We start from the raw sequence: 17,416 nt of genomic DNA, 5'->3' as shown, positions 1-17,416 counted from the left end.
TGTAAACTAAGCAAAGACAAATCCAGAACAGTTAATGCTTTGGTGTGACAATCCTTTCCTCCCCATTCTCCACCTGGAAGGATCTGTTACTTCACCTTTTATACTGTAAGATGAACACACAAGTTACTGCACTCCCTTTAAATTGGGGGGTGCGTAAGGGGAGAATCTCCCATGTCCACCTTAGTCATTTTTTGTGATAGGCACTGAAAAAGGAATGTGCCCAATGATTAAAGCCAGGAATAGAAAGTAAGCTCTCTGCCATTACCTCTTTATCATGTCACTTCCCTGCTCTATGCCTCAGTTTACCAATCTGTCAAATGAGTATGTCGGTCACTTACTGCCCCTTTCTGGTGGGTAGTTGGTAAATCACTTTAAAGGACCGTAGAAATGCATGTTATTACTAACCGTTAGGGTTTTCCATTAAACAAGTTGATTCTATCAACTAAAGGGAATATGCTCCAATTAAAGAACAAGAATGCTGCAGAAAGAGTGAATGACCGGAACTGATGAAATCCCCCCTAGTGATTTTACTCCCATAGCTTTATTGGTTCTGACACTGAGCGGGGGAAAAAAAGTAAAACTGATCAAAACTCTGGCGCTGCTCCTATTATACATTGCTGGGTAGAGGTAATTGGGGGGTAAGGAAGATCTCAGGTTCTCTTTTGCGAGGTTTGTATTTTTCATCTATCCCCTGAATCTCATTACCCAGGATTCATGGGCAGCGAATGCCTTCCTAACTGCCAGCCTGCCCCCCCCCACACACTCCGCCCCCTCCTCCCCATCGCCACTCCCCTTGGGCTGTCTGGGATTGAGCCCCTCCAAGTCTGGGACCAGGCTGTCAGCTCTCCAGGGGCTGAGGAGGCTGAAGCCGGGTGCCACCTGCTCTCCCTCTTCCCCGTACTTTGGCTGGGGTCAGATGCCACTCACCTTTCCCTTCTGTACTTGGGGGGGTGGGTAGTTGGCTCCCACAGGGCTCTGGACAGCAGGGGCAGGTCTGGGGTCTTGCCTCCCCCAGATCTAGAGTCACTCGCTGCTCATGCCAGGATTCATAATGCAAATGAAAACACTGGTTGAGACAGGCTCAAGAGCCAGTTTCATTAGGTAAGAGAACTCACAAAATGAGAGGCAGCGATGCTTCAGATGAGCACCAGGCATGCCCCATCCCCTTCCCGGGGCTTAATTTCACTTTGGAACAATTCACAAACACAATCTTTCCAAGCTGCTGTGCTGCAGCAGCCATAAAGTAAGGATGAAAACAAGGCAACAGGTTCTCCCTATGATTCAGAAGAGTCACCTTACTGAGTCATAAAAGAGAGAGCATGCATGTGCACAATTCTGCCTGAAATTGCCTCCACTCCACACCAGCCTTTGAAACACCTCAGGGAAGGGGAAGGGCTGTCTAGATCCCCCCCTATTTTAATCAGTCCTGATACAAAGGTAGACTGGATGAAACCACAGGTCTAGTGCTCCTGTCTGTGAAGGGGCAAGGCACCAGCAATGGCCCACGATCAGGACACAGGGGCAAAAGCTTTCCTCCATGTCTGATTTTTATCTCCAGTGTCCTTGAGACCAGGCAAGTACCTGCAGCTCTGCCAATCACCACATACAGCTGGGCTGCATTCAGCTGTCCTTAGGATCAGAAAAAGTCAAGAGAGTTTCCACTGGTCCATTCCCATCTCCCACTTGCAGGGAGAATCTACGGACACAGGAGCAGTAGACAAATGGAGTGCGGCAAGGCTAGAGACCAGATCCTGATTTCATTCCTGTAACAGACTCCTGGCCACAATCATCCTCATCACCTCATTGGTACCTGCAGCAGGACAAAGACAGGGAGACAGAGACAGACACCCATCATTTAAGGGCTTGTCTACACGGGCGAGTTACTGCGCTGAAACCTTCTTGCTCAGGGGGATAAAGAACTCACATTCCCGAGCAAAGCAAATTTCAGTGCAGTCCTTTGCCACTGGCGACGGGCTTCCATGAGGAGCATCGTTCCAGCCCTGGAAATGGTGCACACAGAGCGCTGGGAGAACTCTGCTGTCACCACTCTGCTGTGGGAATGTGCTGCTGGAGCAGCGCTTTAATGCTGCAGTTATAGACAAAACCTACGTGAGGCTGAATTCACATGCAAAAACACCAGGACTGAAGCCCACAACACAGCAGTATACAGCCGGCAGAGTAATTATTCCAGGTCTCCACCCAGCCTGAGATCAGGAAAGCCCTGCAAATCCGTGGACGTCTGCTCTATATCCGTAGATATCCACGGCTTATTTTCGCGGATACAAATTCTGCACACATGCAGGGCTCTAGAGATGGGAAAACCAGATGGGATTGGACGTCTACAGTATGGAAGAGATTCCTCTCAAGGATGAAAGGAGTTCTGGGCATTAGTGGGCACAGAGAAGGTAAGGCGTAGATGCCTGGGGAAAGACCACTCATTACGGGGACACCAAACACTCTTTCCTCCATGGACATTCAAAGGATTTTGGGGCACTGAGCACCTAGCAGAATTGGGGACATATTAAAAGGCCAGAGTTTCTGCTTTACCTACTGCTTCACACACATCGTATCAGAGAGCACAAAGGAGCATAGCAGGGGACAGCCAAGACCATGTGCTTTCCAGGAACTCTAATTCCAGGTGAAGGGAGTTAAAGAACAGCCGGAACAACAATTAAAAGGCTGAATTACCACTAAAAGAGCAATACTTACAGCTTGGCTTTGCGAAGGGGAATATTACCACAAACCTCTCTACAAGGATCTGAAGGTGGAGCAGCATGCAGAGTGAGAGGAACTGTTTAGGATTCAACTATGGGTGTCAGAAGGGGATAAAAGGATGAAATTAAACAAAGGCACCTTTAGGGGGAGGGGCTGAGGAGCCCCTTCCCTCTGCTGAGGCCCATTAAACTATCAGTTTTTCCAGGGAGGTGGTGGCAGCTCCTTCAACTGAATCATGTGGAGCAAGAGTGAACAAGATACTAAAACATATACTGCAGAGAGCAATCCTGCACATGGATCTAATTGGTCTTTTCTGTCTTCCACTGGGTTGGAAATACATAATGGGCTACACAAATTTGCTATAGCCCAGTGCAGGGATGTTATATTTAGTTTAATCAACGAATCGACCAGTCGATGGAATTTCCATTGACTAGCCAATAAGCGGGGAAGCCACAGCGGGGTTAGGTAACTCCGGCAGGCTCTTGATACTTTTAAAAGGCTGAAGCGCAGCAGGGGGGACCCAACGCAAGCCAGGACAGCTGATTCCTGGCTCGCGCTGGATCCTCCCCTCTGCGCTTCTGCTTTTTAAATGTATTAAGAGCCTGTTGGCTCTTAATACATTTAAAAAGCAGAGGCACGGCATCCTGGGACAGACTGTGAGCCAGGAACCAGCTGATTCCTGGCTCGTGCCCGGTCCCCGCTACCCCCCTGCTTTCCCTGCCCCCCGTGGAGACGGTGCTGCGGGGAACTGGCTTTTAAGCTAGCTCCCCCCACTTGCTACCTCTGATAGATGCAGTGGGGGGCGGAGGGGAGAAGCAACTAGTTGAGGGACCAGTTGACTATCCGATAAGCATAAGCTGTCGCTTACATCCCTAGCCTGGTGAACTCAGATCCCCTGCATGGTTTTGCTGTCAAATGGGAGACCTAAAGCACAGCATGAAAGAAGTGGAGTTTGCGAGTCCCTATTCTACAGTGGAAAGTGCAGCCAAGGTCACAGCCAGTTTTGTTAGCAATACCCCAGGTTACCTTCCAAGATCTGGTGGACTCGGATATCTCTCATGAACTGCTGCACAGCATAATCCTTCAGGTACCCATAGCCCCCATGCATCTGCAGGGCCTGGTTGCATATCTGAGGAGAAGACAGCATGCTGGTCAGACACAGAGTGAAGTGACTTGCCCAAGGTCACACTGCAAGTAAGTGGCAGAGCTAGGACTTAGACCCTAGGGATCTGGACTAAGTCTATGCTCTAACCATAAAACCACATTCCCAGGCAGAAATGGAATTGGAACCCTGGAGCTCTTCTGTTCTAACCACTATTTGCCATATTTCTAGACATGCCATTTTAAACGAAAGGTGTCAGCTTAAAAGGAATGCTGTCGTGCACAAACTCATAAGGGTGCATTTGAATTCCCCTCAACCAAGACGGTTTCTGCTGCATTTCTGAGTCTAGATACAAAATTAAAATGCAAAACCACCATCTAGTGGCCAGCTAGGAGAATAGCTCTCTATTAAAAATGGTACCAAGCCTAAATAGAATTAATACTGGGTGTGAGATGCACCACAATGGCAACATACATCCAGGGAACTAATGACAGGATAATACAGTGGTAATTCCAAAATATGACTAAGCCAAGACAATTCCTAGCTGAGGTCCGTTTTTGTTTAATGAACTGGTCTTCTGTAATTGCATTAGAGTACCCCAGCCACTCCCAATGGCACCTGCTAACCAGGAATTAATAGCACGTAGTGGACACCATGACTGGCACACGCTACCTCAGGAGCTGAAATCACCCAAATGAAATGTTTTACTCTGCTCTGCCGGAGCCCCCAGGCTCCAAGACGCAGCAATGGCATTGTTGCATAGGAAGACTGCCCAGGGAGGACAGTGGCCTACAGGGAGTTGAGACTGCAGCCCCCATTTGTGCCAAAATTGTGGCCCATGAAAGGAGCCCCACAACTAGGTTTTTGGCCCATCAAACATGCTCAGGACTGGGGCCCAACAGACCGAAGAGCGGTCCTGATGCCCCACGCAGCGCCAGGCACTAGCCGGAGACGCTAAACGGCTCGGATTGCGATACCCCTGCAGAGATTTGGAAGACCTACTGTGAAGCACTCGTCAGTAGCAAAGAGTTTGGCCATGGCGCACAGGGCGATGGCGTCCTCCCGCTCCTCCTGCAGCGCCTGCGCCGCATTCCGTACCATGAGCCGGGCCGCCACCAGGAGCGTCGCCATCTCAGCCAGCCTGAACTGGAGGTACTGCCCGGAAGGAAATAAGACAGCACGTGAGGGGCCAGGTTAATCCAGAGGCTCACTGGGGTCCTGCTGCAGGGCGAGTCCCGACCCCTCAGTTGGGGCCCTGTCAGCGGCAGATTTGGGGCAGGGCGAGCGGGGCGGCTGCCCCGGGCCCCGTGCTTGCAGAAGCCCCGCGCATGCGCCGTGTCAAAGGGGGGGGCCCCGTGAAATTGTGCTGCCCGGGGCCCTGCGGTGCTCTCATCTGCCCCTGGGCCCTGTCGTGCATCCCACACCCCATCCTTTTCCCCTCAAGCACCATCCCCCAAATACCTCTCACTCCCCTAAGCTACTCCCCCACGCTGTCCTGGCAAGGCCCCCATCTGTTCATTTCCTCTTCAGGGAACTTTCTAGGAAGGACTTCCCTTCACACGAAGCTCAAGCCTCTCTGATGCTGCCCCAACTCCCTAATTCCTCTCTCAATCTCTATACTTTCCTCCACCTCCTTCTGGAGCATTTGTCTCTCTTCGTTCCTAAGGCCAACAAATAATGACCGGGAACTGTTTTTCGCACGAGGAGAGAAAGCCCCCTCCCCTTACCGCCACTCAAACCTCTCCCGGGAGGAGATGCTCTAGAAGAGGGTGTGAGAACCCTCTTGGTGCGTCAGGCAAGATGTGGGAGCGCTGGCTACTTGTTTATGCAACAGCCCAAGGGGTGCAGCGGTGGAAAGAGCCTCGCTTGAGGACAGAAAAGTCACCTGGTTACTGGCGAGGGGTTCCCCAAACTGTTTGCGGATGGTGAGATGCTCCTGGGCCAGGAGGACAGAGGCATGAGCAGCTCCTAGAGAACAAGACGCTGGCGGGGAAAGCCAGGGGCACAGAGTGACTATTACTTGACTAACAGAGAGGTGACCACTGGCCCCCTCCCTTCCTCCTTGCTGCCATGCTTACCAATGTTGATCCTCCCTCCATTCAGGCCCTTCATGGCAATGTTGAAGCCCTGCCCTTCTGCGCCTAGCCGGTTGGCGACAGGAACAGCACAGTCCTCAAAGATCACGGCCCGCGTTGGCTGGGAGTTCCAACCCACCTGGGGAAGGCAGGAGTATCTCACAGACTGTCTGGAGGCCTGGGACTTTCAGCTCCCCACGAGAGAAAATACCTCATGTGACCTACCAGTCATAATGCCATAATCTGCTGGATCTGTAAAGTTTAGTTTGGTGTGTGTATCAGTCTCGTATGTAAAGTTGGAAAGGTGCAGTATGGGATGGTTTATGGTTTTAAATGTGCAAATGAAAACCATCAAGGGTGCTTCCCTCAATGTCTTGATGATCACCTCTAAACAGCCCCCTTTGTCCTTTAAGTCTGAGCAGAGGTTGGTCTCCAGCATACATGTGAGCATCCCAAGTAATTTTCCATTGAAGGCGGGGGAAAGAACTTGAAGTTCCTGCCCAAAGTGGAATCTATAAAACAATGGGAAGCGAGCTGTCCCTTTGTCTTTGTCACTCCCAAGATGCTGAACCAGAGACCCCAGGGAAAACAAACAAACAGCTCTTCCCTGGCTTAGAGGTTTAGCCGAAATAAGAACCGTTTTAGGGGAAGCTTGTAAAAAGTGATAGAACAAGCTATGCATTTTTTGTTATTTTGAATTTTTTTGAATATTTTTGAATGTTGTTATTTTGAATACTTTGCTCTGTTTTCACTTACAACCACGCAAACCCTACTGCTTGCACTTAATAAAATCACTTTCATTTACTATGAAGCCCAGCATAAGTAACTGTTACCTGGGGGAGCAATCCGTGTGTACATCCTCCTTTCGTTGTTAAAGGGGATTTACCTGAACAGCTTATTTGGGGTTCTGACCCCATTAGGGGGTTGGGTTCCTGGAAGCTGGGCCCAAAACGACATTCTCCTCAGACCTGAAAAGATTTAGTGTCTGCCTTGCTCTTCAGGGCGGGCAATGATCTCAGCTCTGTGCCTTGGCTGGTGGCCCCCAGGTGAGCTGGCCCAGCAGGACAAGGTGGTGAGAAGCCACAGAGATCAAGCAGGCGAGTGGCAATGGCTTTGCTGGCACACCAGGAAGCAGTCCCAAGGGCTCTACTGTGACTGGTCCCCGTCACACTACCTCTCCGGCCTTTCTGAACGAAAGGGTTGCACGTGCATTGCCCCGTTCAGCTGGATTTTGACAGTAACTTTCAGGACAGTGGAGGTGACCCAGTTTTAGTTTGTTGGATTTGTATTCCAGACACCTGGGTTCAAATCACTTGGGTCATGGTGCCGTGGTCTTCAAAGCTCTGGCATGCCCATGCAAAGCACCACATAGTTTGGGGGTCTCGGCTCAGGAGAGAACCCATGTCTAGCTTAGCCAGAGGATCGGAACTGAGCCAAGCGATGCTGCTGGCGAGAGAGTCGAAGCTCTTGCGCCTGTGAAGCTGCGGAGGGGCCTGTCTGCACCATGCCTTACCCTGACTGGTTTGGGAAGCTCTTAAACCTCACAAGCAACTCAATCCCCGCGCAACAGACGTGCAAATGTCTAGAGAAAAAGTGCAGCCCCAACGAATCTATATCTGCGGCAGGCTTGGCAGACCTGCAGATCAAAGCCTTCCACCCAGCCGCATAGCGGACACAGCACAAGGTTTCCCTGCACCGAACGCCCTCAACTCTGCCCCATGTCAGGACACTGGATTATCTGGGGCTATGGTGCAGTGAGGATCGCAGACTAGGACGGTCCAGCTTGCCCAGGACTGGTCTGGTGGGCCTGTTATCTGATCAGACAGGGGCTCACTAGTGGCCTGCTCCAGCTTGGCCCGACTCTGCTGTGTCCCCCACCTCGACCGTGTGTATCTCACCTTCCTCTCTTTCTTGCCAAAGCTGAGCCCTGGAGTTCCTTTCTCCAGCACCAGGCAGGAGATGCCCTTGGGGCCAGAGCCTCCCGTGCGACACATGACCACATACACATCGGTGTCGCCACCACCACTGATGAAGGCCTGGCAAGGGGCAGAGGAAATGAGACAGCATTAGCAGGTAGAGAAAGCAAGCCAAGCTTGGGAAGGAGGGGAGACGCTTCACTCGGCACCACGTGCAGAAAGGCAATTCGGAGTCTTGTGCATTGATCTGAGGGCAGAGAGGAGTCACTGAATGGAGGGTGAGGGGATCAAAGCGCTGGAGGAGGAGGGCAGGGAGAGGAGAGACAAGCAAACAGAACCAAGCGGGGGCTTGAGGGACTGTGAAATCACAAGCTGGACAGATGCAGCCTGGCAAATTGGGGCGGGAGAGCCACAAGGGGGGCAGGATAACCACCTCCAAGTACTGGTAGTTAGGGTGGAGGAATTCCAGGGAGAGGAATCCTTCAGGATGCTCTGAGGGGGCAGAGATAGGAGCAGCGGCAGGAAGTTCAGGAAAAGAAAACTTTACGCTGAGCATCCGGGAGACCTTCCCCACGGTGCGATTTAACGGGCAGCGGAACAGCGTCCCCAAGCGAAGGGGCGGATGCTCCACCACCACGGGACATTTACGAACAGAAGTGAACAAAGCCGTTGGAATGAGCAACTGGAGAGCATGTGACCTAAGGGGCTGTCTCCAGTGCCACAAGCCGAGAGGAAAAGGCAGGGATGCGGTGAGGAAGGGAGGGAGATGTGGTGAAGACCCTGTCCCATATGCAGCGTGCCTGGCGGGTTTCGAGGTGAGAAAAGCTGGTACCTTGGAACCGTTAAGGATGTAGGTGTCGCCTTTCCTCTTGGCTGATGTTATTAAGGAAGCTGCATCACTTCCACTTCCTGTCAGTGGGGAAGGAAAGGAACCAATGAGATGGCAAAGCTGCCTCTTTCCTCTACAGATTGTGTGTTCACTTGCAAGGATGTGTCAGACTCAGGGCCAGGTACATCCCTGGAATCAGAGTGTGAAACTCCAACTGACCTCAATGGGGGCTGTGTCCCCTTGCTACAGAGCTGAATTTGTCCCCAGTGCCAAGCAATCCAAAGCAGGATGGTCAATCATGTCATCATGCACTGAGGAAAATATTATGATGTGCACCAGTATGCAGACGATGTGGGACATCACCTCCAGAGTGGTGCACATGACAAAACTGGTTCTGCGCATGGACGATTTGTGGCAGGGGTGCGACTGAGGGGCTTGGAGTGTGGGAGGACGCTCAGGATTGGGGCAGAGATGGGGCTGGCTGGGGGCACAGGCTCTGATATGAAGCTGGGGCTGAGGCGAGCTGGCACAGAGGGCTGGGGGGTAGGCTCTGGGCTGAGGATGAGGGGTTTCAGATATAGGCTCTCCCAGGAGAGAGGGCTCCCCCAGCTGTTTCTTACCACACAGCTGCAGACCAGGTGAGAGGCACCTTTCTGGTACTCTGGTGGGGTTGGGTTAGCCTGAGGTAAAGGCACCTGTCTCCTGGCCGCAGCAAGTCCATACTGAGGCCGGTGGGGAGCAAGCTCCTCTTCCCTCAGCCATAGCAGCTCCATGTTGGGGTCAACGGGGCAGGGGTGGCGCTCTGCGCTGGGGGAGAGGCATCTCTCCGTGTGGCAGCCCTGAACCCCTGCGCAATGCTTGTTAGGCAGCTGTACAGCTTACAGGGAACTTAGAGATCCTGGCTGCCCATGGCTTTCAACAAGAGAGCTCAGCTCTGCATGGCTGTATTTATCAAAGTGCCCTAAACAGAGTCACCCTCTTACCTCAGTATTTCTCCATTTTGTTTAACCAGCCTTGGAAACTGGAGCTGCAAGCCAGTCAAAGGGGGTCCAGATTTGTTGCATAGTCTGCTGATCCCCGTGTTGAATCCCACACCCGACCAAGGCACCTTTTCTAGCTTCTGCTCACTTCGCTCAGTGAATCCCAGCACTTATCCCACCATTGCTAAATGCATCACCCTTGGTACAGACACCCCAAAGCACAAGCCACGTGGAGCACTGGACAGCTCAGAGCAACAGAGATGGCGTTTCACTTCCAGACCCTTGGAACTTGTGCGAGCGAGAGTGACTGACACAACAATGCTGGGACGCAGGACAGCAAGGGGATAGAATGATTGGTACACGAAGCTCACCCGGCTCAGTCAGGCAGTAGGAGGCTAGCTTCTCCATGCTACACAGTGATGGACAGAACTTGTGTCTCAGCTCCTCGCTCCCAAAGGTGTCAATCATCCAAGCACACATGCTGCACCAGGAGAGAAGGGGCGGGGTTATAATGCCTGTGCACAAGCACAGCCCTAGGAAGGATGATCACAGAATGCTCAGGCTGTGGGTGTGGAGGTTTGGATGTTGTCAGTCTCTTCTGGAACTAATCTAACCTAGCCTGGAAGACAGACACTTCCCCGCACTGAAACTGAATGAAGCAACCATGTGCCATCAGGACTGGCTCAGGGCCTCAACCTTCATAAATCATCTTGGAATCAGCACACAGGGCTGAGACAGCTGCATTCTAGTCTTAACTCTGCCACCGACTCAGTGCAAGGCCTGGGGCAAGTCACTGCGTCTTTGTACATCTTAGCACCTGTAACAAGGGTATGGAGATAATTATATTAGTATGAATATTGCAGCAGTACCTAATAGTCCCAATCATGGACCAGAACCACTATCTTGAACAGTTGGGTATCATCTTCAATTTTGCCACCTCACTGTTTACCCCTTTGTCTAGATCAGTGGTCCCCAACCTTTTTGGGTGGTGGGCGCTGCGCGGGGCTGCTGGGCCACCCAGGGGCGGGACTGGGCCACCTGGGGGCAGGGCCACCCGGGGGAGGGGCTGCGCATAGGCCGCGCACCCGGGGGTGGGGCCAGGGACGGCTCTAGGTGTTTTGCTGCCCCAAGCAAAACATTTTTTGGCCGCCCCCCCAGGACAGGCACGGAGGAGGAAAGCGCCCCTTTCTCTTTGACTCCCACCACACTCTCCGGCCAAACCCAGCCTACGTCCTGTCTCCCCTCCATACACATCCCTGTCCACACACATCCCGACTCCCCGCCCCCCATGCACGCACGGAACCCAATTTCCACCTTCTCTCCCCTCCCAGGCAAACCCAACCTCTCAGTGACTGGACCCAGTCCACCCCTCTTCTCTCCCCCACCTGATCCACCCTGTACCCTCTTCCCTCCCAGCCAGACCAGATCCCGACCAGACCCAGTTTGCTCCCCTCTCCCACCTCCCCCCAATGATCGAATTCCGTCTCCTTTCCCTCTCCCCACCAAATCCTTGTGTCCCCTCCCCACAGTACGCGCGGAAATGTCGGAGCACTCTGGGGGAGAGGTGAAAAGTGTCACGGGTCCCCCTACTTCCCTTTCTCTGCAGCTGTAGACACCTTTCGCCGATGTGAAGTGGGGCACCGCAGGCGCCCCTCCCCTGCAAGAGGAGAGAGAGGAGCCGCCAGGCCAGGGCTCGCCTGCAGCCCCTGCAAGGGATTCTGTGGCCAGCAGCTCCCAGGGGGGCTGCGGAAGTGCGGAGGGGCCGGCGTGGTAGTGCAGCTGGCTGGCAGCCCTGTACAAACACCTGGGAGCAGGAGCGAGGCAGAGCGCTGGGTGGGGTGCTGCCTGCGCCAGGGTCCAAGCTCCTCATGGAGCAGGGGGAGGGTCTCCCGAGCTCTCCTGGAGCTGATTAGACAAGAGGCCGGAGGGAAAGAGATAGATGGGGGGAGGAGCTGAAATCAACAACAAGCGGCGCGGCAGCACATAAATGCCCCGGCACGGTGGGGCAGCGCTAGGTGGGTGCACATAAATGCCCCGGCGAGCGCCATGGCGCCCGCGGGCACCGTGTTGGGGACCACTGCTCTAGATCATTTATAAATAATTTGAACAGAATTGGTCTCAGTACAGACCTTTGGGGGACCCCACTAGTTACCTCTCTCCACTCGGGAAACTTACCATTTATTCCTACCCTTTGTTTCCTGTCTTTTAACCAGTTATCAGTCCATGAAAGGACCTTCCCTCTTATCCCATGATCACTAAACAGAACCCAAGAGCTCCCAGCTTCCAGCCCTGTGCTCACATCAGTAGGCTAAAGTTCTTTTGTGAATGGGAATTAGGGATGCAAAAACTTCCTAACATAGTTAATGGGTTAAACAGTTTGTTTAACTGGATAACTACTGGCTGTGGACTCAAGAGCTGCTCTGGGCTTGGCCCATCATGGGTGGCGGAGGCTGCTCCAGCTCCATGAACTCAGGGCTTCTCTGACCTGCCATGGCCACGGTCCAGCGACTAGGCCACCGTAGATTAGCCAATAAGGCCAATAATAACTGGGTAACTGGTTAGCCATTTAACCTTTTACCTCCCTAATGGGAATGATTCCTTCTGGTGTCTGAGGAACTGCAGCCTGATCGCTAAGAGTAACCAACCATGTGCACACTAATAGTCCCTTACAAAATGAAATTCAATACCGACAAGAGCAAAGTACTGGACTTAGGAAGGAAAAAAGTCAAATGCATCATTACAAAAAGAGGACTAAAAGGGATCAAAAATTGACCACAAATAATGAGCGATACACTTGTAGAAAGGGCTAATATGTTAAGCTATGTTAAGAGGAGTGTTTTCTGTCGGAATGACAAGGCTTCAACTACAGTACCAAGTCCAGTTCTGGTGCCACAGTTAAGAAAAAAATATGGGAAAACTGGAAAGGATGCAGAGGAGAGCAATAAAAATTAGAGAAGATTTAGAAAACCTGATCTATAAGGAAAGCTAAAAGATCTGGGCATGTTTAACCTTGAAAAAAGCAGGCTGAGCAGGGAGCTGTTAGGAGTTTTCAAATATGTTAAGGAATGTTATAAAAAGGGTGGTGATCAATTGTCCTCTGTGTAGATCAACAAAGGTAGATCAACAAATATAGGCTTAGACTGGAGCATGGGAGATTTAGATTAGATATTACTGAAAAAATTCTAACCATAAGGATAGCTAAGTAAGGGTGGCAATATCCTGACCCTCCTAAAAAACCCTGTGATCCCCCCCGAACTCTCTTTTGGGTCAGGACCTCCAATTTGAGAAGTGCAGGTTTCCCTCGTGAAGTCTGGATAGTATAGGCTAAAAGCACACAAAAGGCCAGGTTTCACACAAGGGCACTAGATTTCACAGCCTGTGACATGTTTTGCATGACTGTGAATTTGGTAGGTCCTTATCTATAATCAATGGCGAGGTGACAGGAGGAAGAGCCCCAGCATTCTTAGCAAGTGTTGTTCAGCAAGACTAACCACCGATGCTTAGCCAGTTGTCCCACACTCACTTATGGATGCTCAAGTAGGCAGTGGTGCTGGCACATCCTGTTGACAAAGCCTCAAAGATGATGGAGGTATCGAGCCGTGACAATCCCGAGCCACCTACATCGGGTTTCACATAGATCCCACCAAATCCCAGCTGGGCTGCCTTCCGCATCGTCTCCACAGGGAATATCTCCTATGGGAGGCACAAAGGGGGAAAAAGGCATCACAGGAGACCAAGGGTGAGATGAGCTTCTGGTGATAATGAGCCCTGAAGGCGGGTTCTGAACTTCCACAGAGTTTAAGTGGGCAGGTCGGCAGCTAGACAGTCTGGGGAGCAAGCGAAGGTTTCAGACTTGTCCTGCTGCCTATGTGGGTCACTGACGGCAGCTTGGTGCCAACTGCATCAGCATCTCTACAGGGTCTCTTTCCCCCTCAGAATTGAGGGGGAGGAGCCACTGAGGACAACACTATCCTCAGGGGTAAGGGGTATATTGGGGGAAAAAAAGAAATCACGAGTCTTTCAATGCAGGCAAGACGCTCCTGAGGGAGGAGGAGGGGTAGGCTGAAGGATCCCTTTTGTGGGCAGGCAGCTGGCCTCTGCTCTCACCTTTTCATCCCATTCTACCATGTGAGGGGCCATCTCCTTGGCAGCAAAGTCGAAGGCGACCTTTTGGAACTCCTTCTGCTCCTCTGTCAGGCCTGTGGAGGCTGGAAAAGCAGGAGAGAAGCAGATTCTTTCAGGGGATGGGGAAGGAGGCTGCAAACCTTTCACTTCCTTCATATCCAGGACAAATATGAAACATTGTGGGTAATTATTAATAGTCCAATATCTCTTAGCCCTCTTACCTACACTGTCCCACTGTGTATTGCAGGCATCAGCCATGCATTCATCAATGCAGAACAAATGCCTCAGCTTACTGCTATGAGGCAGTGGACTAGCACAGGGAGGCACTGCCTTCTGGCAAAACAAAACCAAGGTCTTGATCTCTTGTAGTCATTGGGCATGAACTGCAATGCATAACGAAAGCTGTGTGTGTGGACCTTTACTGGTGTTTTATGATCCATAAAGGCAGCCTTGATATACTACAGCAGTGGTCTCCAACCTTTTTACACCCAAGATCACTTTTTAAATCTCAGAACAGGCGAAGATCTACCGCCCCACCCCTTCCTTGAAGCCCCGCCCTCTCTATCCTCCTCCTGTCCATCACTTGCTATCCCCAACCCTTACTTACACACTCTGATAAAGTTTATTTTTAAATTATGCGATACATACAATTAAAATCACGTGTTTATAGTTATGAAATGAATGGTCTGTTTTTTATTCATGCTATTTAAATCTAAAATGAAGCATTTATAATTATACATTTTGTGGGGACAGAGTACTGTGGCTGGGGGCAGGGGAGAGGGAACAGGGTGCTGGGAGGGCAGAGGACATGATTCTGCAGCAGGGGACAGAGTGACAGTGGGGACAGAGTTCGGGGAGTGGGGACGGGAATGGGGACAGAATTCAGGGAGTGGGGACAGGGGAGTGGGGACAGTTCTGTAGCTGGGGACAGAGTTCGGGGAGTGGGGACAATTCTGTAGCTGGGGACAGAGTTCGGGGAGTGGGGACAGGAATGGGGACAGCATTCTGTAGCTGAGGACAGGGGAGTGGGGACAAGGGAGTGGGATGCCAGTGGAGGCAGAGAGTCCCCTACATCTCCCTCCTCCCAGCATTCCGCCCCTCCCCCGGAAACCAGCGTGTGCCTGCCCCGGGGCCGACACCCCCCAGGGAAGCCCTGTGCGCGCGCCTGCCCAGGCGGCCGACCCCCCCACCCGCGCAGGGAAGCCCCGCGTGCGCCTGCCCCAGGGCCAACCCCCCCGTGCAGTAAAGCCTCGTGCACGCGCGCGCCTGCCCAGGCGGCCGACCCCCCTACCTGCGCCGGGAAGCCCCGGGGCCAAACCCCAGCGTGCCGGAAGCCGACACTACCTCCGTCTTCTCTGGAGGTAAGTAGTGGGGCTTCTGGGGGGTGGGAGGGAAATGGGGGCGGGGCTTACAGGACGCCTCGCGAGCAACTGGTCGAGGCCTCGAGATCGACCAGTAGCTCGGGAGCGACCGGTTGGTGACCACGGTACTACAGGGTCAGATGAGTTGTTAGTTTGCTTGGGTGTTTCCCTTTCCTCTCTATTAGAAAGACCTCTTTTTGGTTTCTTTGATTTTCTGGAGAGCTCACCAGAGATTTGGGGAGATTAGCTTCACAACAGAGCAAAAGTGCAAACAACTCCAGCTTTCCTGTAAAACCTGGTCTACAAGGGTGGCGAGGGTGTGGGAATGAACACATTTAATCCACTAATATGAGCCCCAAGCATAGAGATGTTGCACTGTTGCAATTCACATCTATGATTTACCAGGGAAAGTCATGTGTGCAAGTGTGAGACTTTAGAGATCCTGTACTGATTCAAAAACATCCTTGAGAGGACAAGGAGTGTAGAGTCACACACAGTTTAGAGCTCTTTATTTTTGTTATCATTAAACAGAACACAAACAGCCAAAGCAAACAGCCAAAGAATTTCAAATAGAGCTAAGCTCCATTTCCCCTTTCCCACTCAGTTATAACCCATGTTTCAGAATCCTGCAATGGAATTATTAACCCCCCGGGTCCTTCAGAGTCTTCTAGCAAAAACTGGGAAGATGAGAATTGATATTTCTCATTTTAAAATCCGGATTTGTAATCAATTTCAGAGACCCCACAAACTAGGATCAGGGCCTACTTTGCTAAACGCTGTACAAACGCAGAAAGAGTCCATGCAGTGGAGAGCTTGCACGCTAATCGTTATAAAATAAAATAAACCAGAAAACAAATTAAAACAAACTTTAGGACCATTCCCACATGCCATATCGCATCAGGAAAAGCTATAACTAGGGATGTGAAGGACCAGTCAACTATCCGATAAGCAAAAGCTTATTGGATAGTTGATTAATTGCTTCCCTCCCCTTGCTGCCTCTCTCAGAAAGAGGCAACAAGGGGGGGGAAGAGGGGGTACTTCAAAGCCGCAGCTTGAACCCTGGGGCAGACCCTGGGCTCCACGGGTGCTGCTGCTTTGAAACAGCAAGTGTAGCCTGGGGCCAGCTGGTGTATCCCTAGGCTGCACAAGGCGTTTCAAAGCAGCAGCTTTGGACTCCCCTGCTGACCCCAGGCTCCGTGTAGTGCTGCCTCTCTGAAACGCCGCAGGTAGCCCGGCAAAAGGCTCCTTGCGGCGTTCCAAAGCAGCAGTGCCGCATGAAGCCCAGGATCAGCTGACCCCAGGCTCCATGCAGCACCTTCGCTACACTTCAAAGGCAGAGGCTCCCTATCAACTAATCGAATAGTCAATGCAAAATGCATCAACTACTCAATTAGTCAATATTTAACATTGTTAGTTATAAGCAAAACATATTCCCCTTTTGCAGTGCACATTTAGAGACCCTATAACACTTCTCGAAAAAGTAGACATCGGAATCCCAATGCCTGGGCTAAAAGCTCAAGTGCACAATTATGTTCTGCTTCACGAAATTCCTAGAATCACAAGGTTGGAAGGGACTGCAAAGATCATCAAGTCTACATGTTGTGTTAGTCTTTAAAGATTATTTTTTTTTAAAGTTTATCCTGCACAGACTAACTCAGCTGCCCCCGAAGCCCCTCTTAGAGACGAAATTCTTCTTTGGTGCATGTCCTACAAGGTATCAAGGTGCTGGGCAAGTTGTTGAAACAGTACCCAGACACGAACTTGTCACTAGCTTCCCTATGTTAGCTCCTCCTAACATTCAGCCTAAATGTGACCTTTCTTAAATGCACTGCATCGCTGTCACTATTCGTACCTCCCCCCCTCCTTGGACCACCCTCAGCAACTCCTGCTGCTCCATCACGGTCAGAGGAAAGAGGCTCGGCCCAGCGCTCGCTATATGGCTACAACCTCTCACCCCCGATATTCCAGACGCGCCCATCCCCATCGCCTCTGGGCACCCCTGCTCCCTCCCCTCGCCCTTCTGCGCCGCCTGGCGCCGCGCACCCTGGGGGCTCGGCCCCTCTGCCCTGAGCCTTACGGTCAACGCAGGAGACGATCCTCCTGCGCCCCCAGACCTGGGGCCAGCCTGGGCTCCTCCACAGCCGGGCCCCTAGCCTGCCGCAGCCTCGCCAAGCCATGCCGCCCTGTGCAGGGTCCCTGCTCCGCGCCGCGCTCCCCTGCGGGACTTGTAGTCCGCACCCGCGGGCAGCCCGCGCAGGAGCCCTGGCTCAGGGAGGTGGCGGGACTACATCGCCCAGCGAGCACCGCGCGGGC

The 17,416-nt window shown here is 52.0% G+C and overlaps 1 protein-coding gene across 2 annotated transcripts; it reads right to left on the bottom strand.

Annotated features, from left to right (window-relative positions):
- Nucleotides 1-522: 522 nt before the first annotated feature.
- LOC142818190 (isobutyryl-CoA dehydrogenase, mitochondrial-like) lies at nucleotides 523-17,352 on the bottom strand. 2 transcript variants are annotated; one of them, XM_075916404.1, is made up of 11 exons: nucleotides 17,181-17,343; nucleotides 13,725-13,825; nucleotides 13,141-13,310; nucleotides 9,989-10,098; nucleotides 8,641-8,717; nucleotides 7,791-7,928; nucleotides 5,896-6,031; nucleotides 5,703-5,800; nucleotides 4,820-4,972; nucleotides 3,742-3,844; nucleotides 523-1,810 (listed from the first exon to the last, which is right to left on the bottom strand). In XM_075916404.1, the coding sequence occupies exons 1-11, from the start codon at nucleotides 17,278-17,280 to the stop codon at nucleotides 1,758-1,760; spliced, it is 1,239 nt and encodes a 412-aa protein (XP_075772519.1). In that variant the 5' UTR covers nucleotides 17,281-17,343; the 3' UTR covers nucleotides 523-1,757. The 2 variants fall into 2 exon arrangements, with proteins under 2 accessions (XP_075772519.1, XP_075772518.1); XM_075916403.1 differs by lacking the exon at nucleotides 523-1,810 and adding an exon at nucleotides 1,866-2,086 and having other exon boundaries at nucleotides 17,181-17,352.
- Nucleotides 17,353-17,416: the final 64 nt, after the last annotated feature.

The sequence above is a fragment of the Pelodiscus sinensis genome, unplaced genomic scaffold (genome assembly GCF_049634645.1).
Source record: "Pelodiscus sinensis isolate JC-2024 unplaced genomic scaffold, ASM4963464v1 ctg35, whole genome shotgun sequence".
In the NCBI taxonomy this organism is placed as follows: Eukaryota; Metazoa; Chordata; order Testudines; family Trionychidae; genus Pelodiscus; species Pelodiscus sinensis.
This window is presented reverse-complemented; position numbering and strand designations above follow the sequence as displayed.